The 15,901-nt window shown below is 29.8% G+C and overlaps 1 protein-coding gene and 1 long non-coding RNA gene across 3 annotated transcripts; both read left to right on the top strand.

Annotated features, from left to right (window-relative positions):
* Positions 1 to 1,163: 1,163 nt before the first annotated feature.
* Positions 1,164 to 2,939, top strand: LOC134259105 (uncharacterized; the record flags this gene model as incomplete). Its single annotated transcript, XM_062741704.1, has 3 exons — positions 1,164 to 1,228; positions 2,199 to 2,354; positions 2,449 to 2,939. Coding segments are annotated over 3 exons (622 nt in total), but the record flags the coding sequence as incomplete, so codon positions are not given.
* Positions 2,940 to 3,687: 748 nt separating this feature from the next.
* Positions 3,688 to 8,362, top strand: LOC134259107 (uncharacterized). 2 transcript variants are annotated; one of them, XR_009990283.1, is made up of 5 exons: positions 3,688 to 3,957; positions 4,960 to 5,019; positions 5,697 to 5,827; positions 6,209 to 6,339; positions 7,924 to 8,362. It is a non-coding gene; the product is annotated as an uncharacterized LOC134259107 (long non-coding RNA). The 2 variants fall into 2 exon arrangements; XR_009990284.1 differs by lacking the exons at positions 3,688 to 3,957; positions 4,960 to 5,019 and adding an exon at positions 5,141 to 5,470 and having other exon boundaries at positions 7,924 to 8,361.
* The last annotated feature ends 7,539 nt before the right edge of the window (positions 8,363 to 15,901 follow it).

Genomic DNA, 15,901 nt, shown 5'->3' with positions numbered 1-15,901 from the left:
TTTAGATGTTACTAAACTCAAAAAACTAAGTGAGTATGAAAATGCGGAGTATATTATATTTTAGGTCGCCGGATTTGTCAACACAGAACACAAAAAAAATTAAAAGCTTGTCCAGATTTTTTTTTTAAGAATGCACTACAAGATACTAGAAATTACTGCAAGTTCACTTACATTTACTGTAAGTTTAACAGTGTTTAAGCGATTAGCCTCGAGAACCAAAATATCGTGTAACGACTCCAATATGGGATAGCTACAGAATGATAATTTTCCCTCTTGATTGGAACCTAACATTACATGCAAGTTAAGGGTACACATTGGAAAGCCCTGGCCCCGGGATCGTGAAACATCTTAAGCTTAATTCAAAATCTATATACTTTACTTAAATTTTACACAAAGCAAACAGATCAAGATTGAAATGTGTTTCAATTTTCACAAAAAATGTTAATAGTTGCAAAGTTTTAGTTCAATGCAATATTCTAATGCAATTGTTTTGTAAAACACTTTTTGATTGGCTAATTCACTGATGTTTGAAGCAGTAAAACGAGCATTAACGAGCGTGAAAGCTTTTTCATTGTGACGTCATAATAGAGCGACGCAAAACACAATGCTCCGTGACGTATTTCATGTACCAGAATTCGTCAAAATAAGACGTAAACAACAAACAAAATGCATGAATTGCATTAGAATGGGAATAACTGATCTTTTAATTTGGTATTTGGGACCGTTAATGCTGATTTAAATAATACGCGTCGCCGTTTTACAATATGCTCACTCAGTATTCGTTACAGCGGATATCGGATTCAGTGATACCAGGTATTTTTGATGCGTCCTAAACGTCAATAAACTTCTGACTTCAAATAATAGTTAACTTATCCATAGTTTTCTCATACGATTGTCTGACCAGCCCCCCCCCCCCCCCCCAATTTTTCCAGTTATGTTCTGTGGTCTTAAATTAGGTGTTGACAGGTTAAAGCATTTTCTAAAGTATTCTTTATACATTCATATACTATTAATTATATTATTGTATAAATATAGAGAATATCGCCTTGAACACCAAAGTCGGTATTAAATGCCATCATTTCCTTATTCTTCTGATTTTTTTTCGATGGCTTACTTTTCTAAATACTCTCAGGCGGTTGATATTCCAAATGATGGTGTTGTAGAAGCTACAAAAATGACAGAGACAACGACAAAGTAAAGAAGAAATTTAACAACATCAAACAAAGAGGTATCAATTTTTTTTTTTTTTTGATTTAGTCGGTTAATTCTTGTAGGTTTCATTTAGACTTTTGATGATTATTTTAAATTTATTTTGATGATTTCCATTTGTTTTTTGCCAGTACAAAACTTCATCTAAACGTTTATTGTTGTCATTGTTGTTATCATTTTGGTTCAAGTTTATGCAAAACGGAAACGGTGTCGTATCATCGTTTCTGAAATTTGGGGAGGGGTAGTCAGAGAGAGAAGGGAGAGAAAGAGAGAGTGAGGAAAAAAGGAATATCCAAACTCGAAAATCCTATTTGGGAGAGCGTTGGGGGGGGGGGGCAACCTGACTTTCATTGCTCAATTAATTTCTATAGTATAACGTTATGTCTGGAAAAAGGGACACCCCCCGGCCCATGATACGTGCTGAGAAATACAAATACAGTTTACTGTTAAATACATAAAAGGTAATACCATGGACACAATTTTTATGAAGTTTTTTGTTTTCGCTAAAGTAGTAAATTGGAATGGACATTGTTGCATGAATGAAGCAAATTACATTTTTTTCTGGATGAATGAAAATGTATGAAAAATCGTAGGGCTCATTTTCGTAGGTTAAAGATATTTTTTTTCACGTTATAACGAGATTTAGAAACAGGAAAGACACACTCAATTACAAGAAAACTTATAATTATTGCTTGTGATGGTCCAAGATAAAGATAGCCTTTAATCTTCATTGTATTGAATAAACTAGACCACAAACAAGAAAGTGGATACTTATGCAAATGTCTTGGTTAAACAGCAAAAGTTTCCCGTTATAACACGAAAGTTTCGCTCTAGAGTTAAAGTTACGAGTTATTTTGCGAATTCTTTTAATCCACGAAAATGAGCAAAATGGGCTTTCGTAACTGATTTGTCTTATCTAAGCCTGCTCAATAAATGCAAATTTATAAAGATATATTTAAAATAAATTAAGAGGACATGTATTGACCCAGGTAAAGAAAAGATTGACATGTTGAGAAGGCCAAAGACAGGTGGTGGTCCGGCGCCTTCTTCCCTAACAGCTTCCGAGGACGCTTTGATGCAGGCCTTTGAAGGGCGACCACAGATATGTGGACTGCCGGATGGCATAGACACGGACGCAACTGATGGTACAAACAAAAATAAGATGAAGCTTTCTATTTCAAATTTTGCTCAACCTTCTTATTTCACAAAAATTTAAAATTCTGTGTATAAATTTAACAGAAATTGACAACGGCACGGCTTCTGTCTGTACATCTTCTGCCGCCTGTACATCTTCTGCCTGTACATTTTCTGCCACCTGTACATCTTCTGCCTGTACATCTTCTGCCATCTCTGAATCTGCTACCCCCAAGACTGCAGCCACTGGCCATCAAGTCTCTTCTAAAAAGCCAAAGAGAAAAGGAATCAAGGATGCGTATGAAGAAGAAGATTTGGAGAATATGAAACTGGATAATAAAAAAATTAAGCTCCAAATTGAGAAATTGATAATTGAAAAGCAAAAACTACAGGCAGAAAAGGAGTTAATTGAAATTAAGAAGGCGTTTTTGGTCCGTCAGTTCGAGGAGCGATATCCAAATTCGATTATTTATACAAGCAATTCAAGTCTGGGTAATGAGTTGTAACGTTAATTGTTTCAATTACGAGTGTAATTTTCTTGGAAAATTAAATGTACATGACTGTATTTAAGAAAAAAAAATTACATGAAACCTATAATACTGGTAAAAATAAATACTAATACATATAACGTTAACATTTATCTGTTAATTATTGCCAAAAGCTATTTTTAAGGCATAACAGCATTTAATACTGTGTTATGAAATCTTATATCTTATCTGGCGAAGGGTACCTGTAAAATGTGAAACGAAATAAAAATGAAGTGAAACAATTAAAACGCCACATCTTCCGAAACAAAACGAAATCAAGGCCTAACGAATCGAAATCAAAACGAAACCTACCGAAAGCAAACCAAACTATCAGAATCACAAGCACTTGGGGTATGGATCCCCCTTTCCATATACAGGTACAAGGGAGTGCAGCCCCTGTAAATATATACATCACTAGGAGTAGTATAAGCAGCCTAGATGGCGGGTTCAACTGAGTGCACTTTTTATGCAAATGAGGTCAAAAATGGTGGATTCTGATTGGCTAGGGGGATAGGTGGGTCAACTGAGTGCAGCCCCTGGGGGGATAGGTGGGTCAAGGGAGTGCAGCCCCTGTGGGGGATAGCCGGGTCAATTCAGTACATATGTTGCATCATCTTTTAGATATCTATTGCATCATCTTTTTGATACCTGTTGCATCATCTTTTTATATCTATTGCATCATGCATCATCTTTTTAATACTTATTGCATCATCTTTTTTGATACCTGTTGCATCATCTTTTTATACCTGTTGCATCATCTTGCAAAAATAGGTTGGACTTATCTTTCTGTAAACTATCTAGTCAGCGAGCTTACCTATGCATTGTGACGTCATAAACTTGGCAGCGACGTCATGTTAGTCCTTCACAAGCCGCGATGGCTGCTTATTTTGACACAATAACACAGACTTTCACAGCGCTTGAGACTTCATGTAATAACAGTATGGTCCTATGGATTTCAGTACCAAAACTGATTTTCTACCGTTTTTCTTCCAAGAAAGTTCTGAACAGCTGAATCCTGGATCAGCCTAGATGTTATTTCACTGGATTATTTAATGAATATTACTCTACTGAGTTACCTGGTTACATGGTAAGTTTTAACAAACTTTTCTTTATACATTTTCTATGAAGGTCATCTTTGTATTTATTCATTATTACTGTGTTATATACCTTATGTTTAGAACATTCATATAAACACTGCCATTGTTTACCCTGAAATACACTAGGACACTAAAAGATCCTCAAAATGTTGATAAATCTTTTTTGCATGAGTTATGATCATATTGTCTCACATTCCTTTTATTGGATCAGTATTCTAAATATTCTTATGAGGAGACTCCTAGCATATCTTATAAAATACTGATACATGCTTTTAAAACAACTAAAGTGATATTCTCAGTTGTCATTTCTAATATTTCTATGAATCTTTAATCACAGTGACCAAAAGAAGGATATGGAGATAATCAATCAGATCATATTATGCCAATGAATCTTTTGTCTCAAATCTTTTTTAATGAAATATACAGAATCTTTTGCCTTATTTGTCACTCATATTTTTACATTCTGGTGCAACAGTGGCCCAATGAAAGTGGGAAAAACTCAGTCTGAGCATCTCTGTAAATCTATAAACATGTGTGCCCCCCCCTTTTTTTTTTTTAAAACCTTCATGTATATACATGTATGTATTTTATTTAGTCAGTGATTTCAAACATCAACATGTAAAATATATATTGAGTACTTTAAAAGTGAATATACATGATTTGTACACCCTGAATATTCTGACATACTAATGGTGACATCAGTTAAAAGAGTAATTAGTTATGTAAAATTCAGTTTATATGAATGTAAATGGGGTATTTATTCTCAGTTCATGTAAGGTATAATTTGCATGTAACCCAGAGTGTATTTAATATTACTATGATGGGTCATTCTGTGATTGAATTTAAATCAGAAAAAATGTTTACTAAATTTTGGTAAAATACATATGGTATCTTTTACATTTCTGTCCTGTTTGTCTGTCAATTGTTGCTTTACTTCCTTTGTAAAATGAGGTTAATTTGTGTATCACTGAATATTGTATGCTTTTTTTCAGGATCAGCTGAGATGTTATTTCACTGGATTATTTAATTGGGCATATAATTGGATAATTCTGGTAAGTTTGTCTTTGTTTTGTTTACATTTCCTATGAAGGTCATCTTTGCATTTAACCATGATTATATGGTTTAATTTAATTACTGTGTAATTCTTATGTGATCTAATATCTCTAACATTCATATAAGCACAGTCTTATTTTGTCTAAAATATACTAAGGAAACTTCATATTGTTAATAAGTCCTTTTGCATAAATTATGATATAATGTCATAATTCATTATGTCTGTTACCCATGGAATTCAGACTTACTAAATTGTGATCTATAAGGAATGTAATAAAAGAAAAAGTAAGAATCTACAAAAGGTTTATCCTTGTTTTGATTCTAAATATGTGGTATATATGGCATACATATATTTTCATTTTCACTTTTGTTTCTTGGTAATGAGCTTTTCAAAAAATGTAGGACTACATGTTGTATATGCTAATATCTTTTTGTATGCTGTACTGACAGGTATTAAACAAAATTGAATATGCTGTTAAGAGAAAGTCTGTTAGTGTCTAAAAATTACACTGATAATCATTTTGTATTTGTGATATTAATACAGTAACTGTGCTTCTTTTGTTATCTAAAGATAACATGATGAACTATTTTCATGAACTTTTTGGCACTGTATTTAAACATGCAATGTTTCATGCAGTTCCTTGTCATATTAACAAAATGATTATATTTTCTACAGTCCTCAACCTGGAAGATATGTTTTATTCCCAACCATCTATAATCCATTCTCTATGAAGTTCAGCCTGTCTGCCCAAATTCCTTTGGAAATACATAGTTAGTCAACCAACATAGAAACAATCAAACTTGAAGGTAAAGTTTCAATGAGATATCATTTTCATTTATTTAATTCTGTTTTATTTAAATGTTTATATTTTAAAATGGATAAAAAAAAATGGATAAAAAACATCTGATAATGGAAATCAATATCATAAAGATAGTAAGTTTTTTAGTGTCTAAATAATTAATCTGATAATCATTTTATTTATGATATTAATACAGTAGTTGTGCTTGTTTATTATCTATAGATAACATGATGAACTTTTCTCATCTGGAGTTAATGTTAAAAACAATTTTTTGAGATTAAAAACAAATATTTTCATGATCTTTTTTGGCATTGTACATGTTGTATTTAAACATGCATTGTTTCATGCAGTACTCTGTCATATTAACAAAATGGTTTTATTTCTACAGTCCTCAACATGGAAGAATTGGTTTGTTCTTAACCATCTATAATCCATTCTCTATGAAGTGAAGCCTGGCTGCTGGTCTTCCTTTGGAAATACACAGTTAGTCAATCAACATAGAAACACACAAACTTGAAGGTAAAGTTTCAATGAGATACAATTGTAATTTTTATTTATTTATTTATTTATTTACATATGCATTTTTATATTTTTGAATTGATAAGTAAATGATATATGATTTTTTTAAAATAAAGAGGGCTTGGTGGTCATGGTCATGTTTAAACTCTATTGATATCCTTTAGAAGAAGAAGAAAAGGCATAAAAATTCATGATCAAATTTTTAAAACTAAAATGTATGAAATTTTTCTTTGCCAAATGATAGTTAACAGCTGAAGATAACATATTTATAGAATAAGTTAAATATGGCTAATTTGTTAACCCCAGCTTCCTTAATAGCATAATTGGTAAAGATAGGAAGTTTTGACTTCAATTGCTGATGAATTCTGAATTTTCCATTTAATATTAACATTATATCAAAGAGAAAGAATACTATAATGTGGCTCATTAGGATGACCAGAAAAGAAATCTTAATGACCCTCTTAACTATGTATAAAGATTGTAACCTTATAACTGATGTAAGATGATCTGATTGTGTGGAAATAAAATTTCCTGGTGTTTCTACTACCCAAGATCTTCTTATGAGTGTATGGGACTGCTGTAAACCTTCTCCTGTTTATAAAAATAATACCTTGGAGCATGACACTTTATTCATAAAAGGTACTTTCAATATCATTTCTATGAGTTTGTGTTCTTTCTTTTTAATAATCTAGTGTTATATCTCCTTTAACCTCATTAATATGTATGCTTCCAACATCTTAGATCTGTCTGTATAGTTTCTTCAGCTCTTTGAACACAAATACCCTGATTCAATCTTTTGAGGTAAACATCATAGAGACATCATAGATGATTATCAGAGTGTATATATCACAATCTTGACCATAAGGTCAATTTAAATGGTCAAAGGCACAACAAATGAAAGTGAAAACTTTTTTTTTTTTTTATCAGAATACATAATTTTGTAATAAACAAACACTGGAAAGTTACTCTCATAATGAGCCTTAATGTCTTCCAAGAGTTCAGTTTGGACTTCCTCCATTAATCCTTGTATCTTGTAATCCTTGTATCTCCAATGGTTTTGTGGGCTAAAAATCATGTGTCTTTAACAATCTTTTTTTTTCTGACAACTGTTTTCTCTTATCATCTATAAACTTGACTTCTTCTCTAGTCAAAGGTCTTTCAGGGTAATCCAAGTAATTCTTACCCTCTTTTGGTAATAAATGGTTATATTCTTCATTGGCTTCTTCTGCAATCAAGGGTCTTTCTATGTAATCTCTGACAACATTAGGATCACCCTTTTCTGGACATAATTGGTTATATTCTTCTTGAGAAATGATCTCAATAGTGCCATCTTTTTTTATTTTAACTGGTATACCTCTGTCTACATCTTTCTCTGAAAGAACTCTCTTTTCAAACTGAATTTTACTCATTCCTTTACTCTTTTCTTTACTAGAGGTGTTACCCATGGTTAATATGAAAAGTCAAAATCTTATGTTACAACTTGTATTTATACCCTTTTTGTCTATATTTAGAATTCCATCAAGCTTATATTACATTACAATTTTTTTTTTCAACTAAGACATTATTTTTTTTTTATTTTTTCAGGATTCTCTAGTGAGGGCTTATGGAAATGATCTATGTCTACTCTTAGAATGGTGAAAGACTATCAGATTATGCAAAGACTAACAGAATATCCTCTCTTGGAACACTGAAACAAGAAAACCAAACTTAAGAGGATGGAGGATTTAAGAAGAACATAGATAAATATGATTTCCAACAAATTTAACCAGTACGATCATAGACTGTGGTTTACAGGATGACAAAGAAAGGACCCAGGATTGTATCTTTCACTGTCAGACACTGACTATGGATAAAGTGTAATCATTTATCAAACTGAGATCTAGTCAAATCAAGTATTGAAAATATGATTTTCTGATAGCATGAGCTCTTTAAAAACTAATTCTCACGGACCTCAAAGTATCTGAATGTGACTTTTATTTTTTACCAATTCATATTGAAGACTGTTGTTATGTATGGGAATTACACATTTAAACCTTTTATTTTTCAAATTTTTACTTTTATTTTTTAATGTTATTATTTAACTTTCCTGGAATTGTAAATATATTTTGTTTGTGTATGTATCATGTTTAATTTTGAATTTAAAATTTGTCTCACCCCCCAATAAAGAAATTCCCATAATCTTGTGCTACACAGATATCCAGATGCTGGATTTAATGTTATTATTTAACTTTCCTGGAATTGTAAATATATTTTGTTTGTGTATGTATCATGTTTAATTTTGAATTTAAAATTGGTCTCAATAAGACCCCCAATAAAGATGCAAGTGTCCCATAATCTGTGGTTTAATAATATCTTGAATATCTTTATCATACCATATTCATCATACTAATTACATATAGAATGGTTGTAGGAATACACTTTGTTGTTTAGGACACTTTGTCAAGGTCAAAGCATAAGATTATTGAGATGACTTCTTTGACAATAATTTGTAACTTACAAACTTCACATCATAAGTACACAGATGAAGAATCAATAAGATATTTCTATAGATTTTTTGGATCATTTACTCCTGGGTAAAAGTTTAGTTACTGAGATTACTGATTTGAGTCCTGTAATGCAATAACTTTAACATTGTGTGATAACTTATATACTTTATAAAAATTAGGTGCAAATTCTTAGGAAAGGATTGAAATGTTAATCAAATGTACAATGTTCAAGGGTGTTTATATGACTATTACTATGTAATACCTAGGGTTTCTGTAAAAATCCTATATTCACTACATAGATAAAGACCGGTATAATATATATTTTAAACTATGATGAAGGAAAAAAAAAAGGTCAAAAGCTCTCCCCTTCATATCTTTCATATTCTGTCATACACAACAATAGATAAATTGCAGTCATATAACAAACTGAGGTCTAATCAAATCCTAGAATTGATATTGTGATTTTCTGATAGTATGACATCTTTTAAAAAAAAAATTCCCAGACTTCAAAGTATCTAAATGTGACTTTTATTTTTACCAATTCATATTGAAGACAGTTGTTATGTATGAGAAGTATACATTTAAACCTTTTATTTTTCATCTTATTTCTACAACCCCTAACAAATTACACAGATGTTTAAAAGCTAGCTTTGGTGTAATTATTACTTTCCTGGAACTGTAAATACATTTTGTTTGTGTATGTGTGTGTGTCCTATTTTGAATTTAATAGGTCTCAATAGGACCCCCATAAAGATGTAAGTGTCCCCTGATCTGTGATGTAATAATATCTTGAATATTTCTATCAACCATTAGACTTCATGCTTACTACACAGAACAGGTTAGAGTAATACACTTAGTTTTATAGGACACTTTGTCAGGGTCAAAGCATGAGATTATTGAGATAACTACCTTTGACAATAATTTGTAACCTGCAAAATTCACATCATAAGTAAAGAAAGATTCGGAGATTTTCTATAGATTTTTGGATCATTTTCTCCTGGGTAAAATTTAGTTGTTGTAACTTTAACATTTTGTGATAACCTAAAGACTTTATATCAGCTCTATTGGGTGACATAGCATATTCTTTGGAAAGAATTGAAATGTAAATCATATGCACTATGTTCAAGGATGTTTAAAGACTATTACTATGTAATACCTTAGAATTCTGTAAAAATTTTATTATCACTGCGTAGATAAAGACTGGTTGGAATAATTTATGTTTTGAAATAAGGTTTAGGGAAAAAAGTCAAGAATGTGGATATGACTTTTATTCAAATGGTGCAGTACAGCAACTCTGGTGATTTACATACCTTCAGTCATAAATACATGTAGATAGGTATTGGGAAGACTCCTCTAGATTTTGAAATTTTTAATTCAAAAGTATAGAATTTTTTTTTTAAGTTTGAAAGATTAAATGGCAGCATATCATTTGCTTGTGAATTAAAAAATAAATCCAAACATATACATCTTTGGATGATAATTGTAGAATTTTATCAATTCCTGGACTTCGGTCTTGATATCATCCTTTAATGTCCTTAAAATTTTAATGACTGTCTTTTAGTTTTAGTTGAATTAGTTTCTTTTCTACATGTGAAAATGACATCATCCAAAGAAGTTCTTCATCTGCATGTTATATGAAGAAGACAATTTTCATCACAGTGAAAGAGATTGTTTTGTTAAACATAATGCATTGATGCACAAATATACTTTTAGATTTTTAATAGCTAGGGTTCATATTTCTTAATATGGAATGCTAAGTACTGTTGATTTCAATTTTTTGTGAACAAAGACATACTAGTAGAAAAAAAATGTACATGATGTGTTAGAAAAGCATGTGTAAACCTGATGACTTTATAATTGCTGATTAAATCAATTATGAGTTTCATCTTTGTTACATTGTAAACATTTCTAAGTAGGGCACACATCAGAAACTCTTAAAATTCTGAGTATCAGGGTTTAACACAACAATTCCAAATGATTTTTGGACGCTTTTTATGTATCAAAAAACAAGACAAAACAGAATGTTTGTTCACAGATGTTCCAATGGAAAACAATCACAAAGAAATGATTTGATATGTTCTTTATGTGATTCATGTAAAATGTATTTTAAAATTGTACCCTAACATTTATCTTTTGCATAAATACATTTTTTTTTTGTGGAGAATTTCTCATAACTTTGAAAAAAGTAGTCTTATTGTATAATATGGTTAACTTAAAATTTTGTAGACTTAAAAGTTGTACATGATGTGTTACACATCTTACATATGTAACCATTTCATTTCAGGGCATTCAGCATATATTGTGGTTTTGTGTTAAATTTGTTTGTTCATGTAATCAATAATTTGAGAATACTCAAATTAGGTAATGCATGAGAGAATAGGCAAGAAAATCAGGTTTAAGAAATGGTTTTTACTATTTATAAGGGGTTAATCTATATATTGAATCTATAAGTACATTTAGTCTATACATTTAAGGTATTTGTGTATGAAATAAACTTGTATTTGAGCATTTTAAGACAATTGTAAACATTACTTTAACCAGTTTAAAAAAATGATTAGATTCACTGTCAGCATGTTATTTCTTGTAAAATAAATGAGAAAACAAACAATTTTATTTGAGTCAGTTTTTTTAAATGTAAATAAGAAGCATTGGAAGTTGGGAATATTTCACAAAGTTGATTGAGCATAATTCTCACTAGGACAGTAGGAGTATTTTGATTTAAGCATTAAAGAAACCATTTCATATTTCAATATACAAACCATGTTTAGTCATGCAGTATATAGTTTACACTTGCCAAAAAGTAAATGGTATCTCTATTCAGGGTCAATCCAAAGGTCAAAAAGGAATGAAAAAAATATTTCTCTTTATGTATCAAACATGTAGGTATTATTGCAATAAATTCACTGTATTCATTTTTGTTCTCTTTCTATGTATGAATAGCTCTGATTTGGGCAATCAAAATACAAGAAGCAAATGAGTTATGTCAAATGTAATTGAAAATTACATGAACAGAGAATTTTGAGTTTCCCTCAAATATGGCCGCCAAGTGATGTGAAATAAAAACAAAATGTGGATTCATCTATTAGGATAGCAACTTGTACATATTATGAATGATGGATACTATGACATTTAGAATGATATTACATTGATTCAATTATTTAAACAGTTCTTTATCCAAACAGTCAAAATGGAGGACATATATTTTTCTTTATAGGCATAAAATATACTCTTTGAAGAAAAGGAACCTTACTTGCTTTTTTGTTGAGTTGACATTCATATTTTTGTGTTTAACAGGTAGACTAATGGTTTCTGACTAGTATAGTGAGAACTTGATTTAAGAATCATCAGATTGTTCTGATATTTTGGTTAAGATAACTGCATGACAACAATGAATTTGTTCATACAAAGGGATATAAGATTTTCCAGGTTTCCTCTTTACTCAGATTAGATTGTGTTCAACTAATATATCCAACATATAAGATACTCATCCAAGTTACACAAAGGTAAATAAATGACATTATTAAGGTTTTTAGTCTAAAGGTCAAAGTGACGAGGACATCTGCTAAATTTAATAGTTTGGATAATATTCATCAAACTTCATGGATAGCTTAATTAAACAAACTTCATAAATTTTGATTTTCAGGTCAAAGATCAGCACAATTTTTTTTTTATTTTTTTTTTTGCTATACCATTGTTGTCCATGAATATCTTAACACTTCTATTGATTTTTCAGGTTAAAGATCAATGTATTCCTGCTACAGTAAAAACTTCATTATAAGGATCTCATAGTGATATTTTTTATTTGTAAGGAATTGGGTATAAAATCTCCCACTCTTTCTATAATATGTCACTGAATGTGCTCCTTCATTTTAGAGAGTTTTACAAGCAAATCATATACTGACTTTCAATCCTTCAAAACACAATGTGTATATTAAATCTTGAGATTCAGACTTTCAGACTTTTAGGCTTTCAGACTTCGGGCTTTCAATCTTTAAAAAACTTTCAATCTTGAGGACTGAGTATTTTAATATCTATTTTGTAAGTCTTGTCTTTTATGTCATTACGATTAATCCTTAGTAATTCAAACTTTTCATATTTGTAAAACCAAAGTGTTGAAGTACAGTGTTTGTGTAATCTTCTTAATGTTTATCAAAAAATTACTGCTTTTAATACAGTCAAATATAATTTGTGATGATCAAAATTTCCAAATTGCCTGACCTATACATATTTAAAGTTTCAATATCATACACTCTTGAATATCCATAAATATCAATATATTGATTCAGCATTGGCTATCAACCATACATTGTTAAAAACCATTGGCTTTGATCTCTGACCATAACTTGTTAAAAGACCATAAAGGCTTCTTACCATAAGTTAATACTCATGGAATTCCTCATGCAATTTTGAAGAATCTCTGTAATAAAGTTACAGACATATACAACACCCAAGTAGTAATAAATTTAAAACTATATATCAAAAAATTTTCTTTTTACATATAACATGAAATTTCCAATATAATATATTTTCATTTGTCCATGGTACAAAATCATTTTGTGTATATATCCACATTAAATTGAACATTTGAAGTGAACATGGGAAAAAGTTTATAACTCAACAAAAGGAAAATTTTGAGGGGATAGGGGTATGAACTAAATTATTAATCTTCCATGGAAACAAAAGGATGGTGTAATATATTATCAAAAAATAAACAAAAAAAAAGTCCCCAAAAATTATCAAATTTAAGAACATTTTATCACCTTAAGTTTTTTTTTCTCTGTAATTTAAAGACAAAAGACATATACATTTCCAAGTAAAAAAATATATATCCACATTAAATTGAGGAACATTTGTATTAAAAAGAAAATTTGAAAGTTAAATAAAAACAAAACTTAAGAAATATTAACCTTATAAATTTGATATAATTTTATGATTTTTTTAAAACCTTTAAAATTCAGGTTTCCTGGACAAAAAGGGTTCAACCCCCTTCCCCTCTTGCTTGGGTGTTGGGTGAGGCTAACTTTACACCATCCTTTTGTTTTTTCATAAAGATTATTTACACATCATAGCCACTATCTACATGCAATTTCATGAATAAAAAAAAAAAAAAGGGGGTTCTTCAAATGTTCCTCATTTAAATATATATAAAAATCAAAATTTATAAGGTTATCATATTTCTTAAGTTTTTATGGTAAATTGTATGGTTGATAGCCAAAGAAAAAAAAACATTTAAGAAATGTATAACCTTATAAATTTGAAATTTTATGATATAATGGTTTTAAACCTTCACACCCAACAAGTTTAAGGGGGAAGGGTGGGGTCGGTGCCAAGTTTAAGCTAATAGTGATAATTCGGACAAAGTAATCACTACGTTTTACTAATCAAACATTACAAAATTTACTTTGAATAATAATTATTGCATTAAACGAATATTTTTTGGGTGTTTGAAAGGTTTAACTTTAATATCCTTTTGTTTTTATTAAAACATAAATTTCAAAGTTAAAATTTACAAATATTAAATTCCTTAAAAATAATATCACTTGATGAATTGGAGATGATAAAAGTGAAAAAAAAAAGCAATTTTCCATATATGTTTTCAAAATTTTTGGAACCTTTATTCAGGTTTTACAAAATTACCCCCTTCAACTACTTGGGGTGTTGGAAATGTAACTATGTCCTTTTCTTTTTTCCCTAAAGATTATTTACACATCATAGCCACTATCTACATGAAATTTCATGAGTTATAAAGAAAAAAAATTAGGGTTTGTTAATACAAGTCTATTAATGTTGATATATATTTTACAAATTTAGTGTAGATACCACGAAAAGTAATACATATTAATTATATCTTTTTCTTAAATTAATATAGTAAAAATAATGGAAATGTAAAATATGTCTTTTGTCTTTATCATCCCTTATTACAGAGATTTAATGCTTCAACTTTTAATTGCATGGTTAGGAATTCCATGAGTTTAAATTATCTTATGGCAATGCCTTACATCCAATATATTAACAGAGTTATGGTATGAAAGGAATTAGATCATAAATAAATCATGGATAGTGACTTGGACATAAGTATGGTGCTGTCAACATTTAACTTAGTGCACATCAAATTGGTTTTTATGTTTATGGATATTCAAAGTGTATGATACTGAAACTTTAAATATGTAAATGCAGGTCTGGCAATTTGGAAATTTTGATCATCACAAATTATATTTGACTGTATTAAAAGCAGTAATTTTTTGATAAACATTAAGAAGATTACACAAACACTGTACTTCAACACTTTGGTTTTACAAATATGAAAAGTTTGAATACATTAAATTTTGATACAATAGCCTAACAATTTGGAATTAATCATCAAAACAAGGATAATGACATAAAAGAAAAGACTTACAAAATAGATATTAAAATACTCAGTTCAAGATTGAAAGTTTTTTTGACCCATTTAGTAAAGATTGAAAGCACTGTAGGTTTTACAAATATGAAAGTTTGAATTACTAAATTAGTCATAAAAGAAAGACTTACAAAATGAATCTCAAGATTTTTTTTAATATACACATATGTGTTTTGAAGGATTGAAAGTCAGTATATGATTTGCTTGTAAAACTCTCTAAAATGAAGGAGCACATTCAGTGACATATTATAGAAAGAGTGGGAGATTTTATACCCAATTCCTTACAAATAAAAAATATCACTATGAGATCCTTATAATGAAGTTTTTACTGTAGCAGGAATACATTGATCTTTAACCTGAAAAATCAATAGAAGTGTTAAGATATTCATGGACAACAATGGTATAGCAAAAATTGTGCTGATCTTTGACCTGAAAATCAAAATTTATGAAGTTTGTTTAATTAAGCTATCCATGAAGTTTGATGAATATTATCCAAACTATTAAATTTAGCAGATGTCCTCGTCACTTTGACCTTTAGACTAAAACCTTAATAATGTCATTTATTTACCTTTGTGTAACTTGGATGAGTATCTTATATGTTGGATATATTAGTTGAACACAATCTAATCTGAGTAAAGAGGAAACCTGGAAAATCTTATATCCCTTTGTATGAACAAAT

The sequence above is a fragment of the Saccostrea cucullata genome, unplaced genomic scaffold (assembly GCF_032062105.1).
Source record: "Saccostrea cucullata isolate Sc308-1 unplaced genomic scaffold, CSIRO_AGI_Scuc_v1 ctg9942, whole genome shotgun sequence".
NCBI lineage: Eukaryota > Metazoa > Mollusca > Bivalvia > Ostreida > Ostreidae > Saccostrea > Saccostrea cuccullata.
The sequence above is the reverse complement of the archived record's forward strand: the minus strand, read 5'-3'. Positions and strand labels throughout refer to the sequence as shown.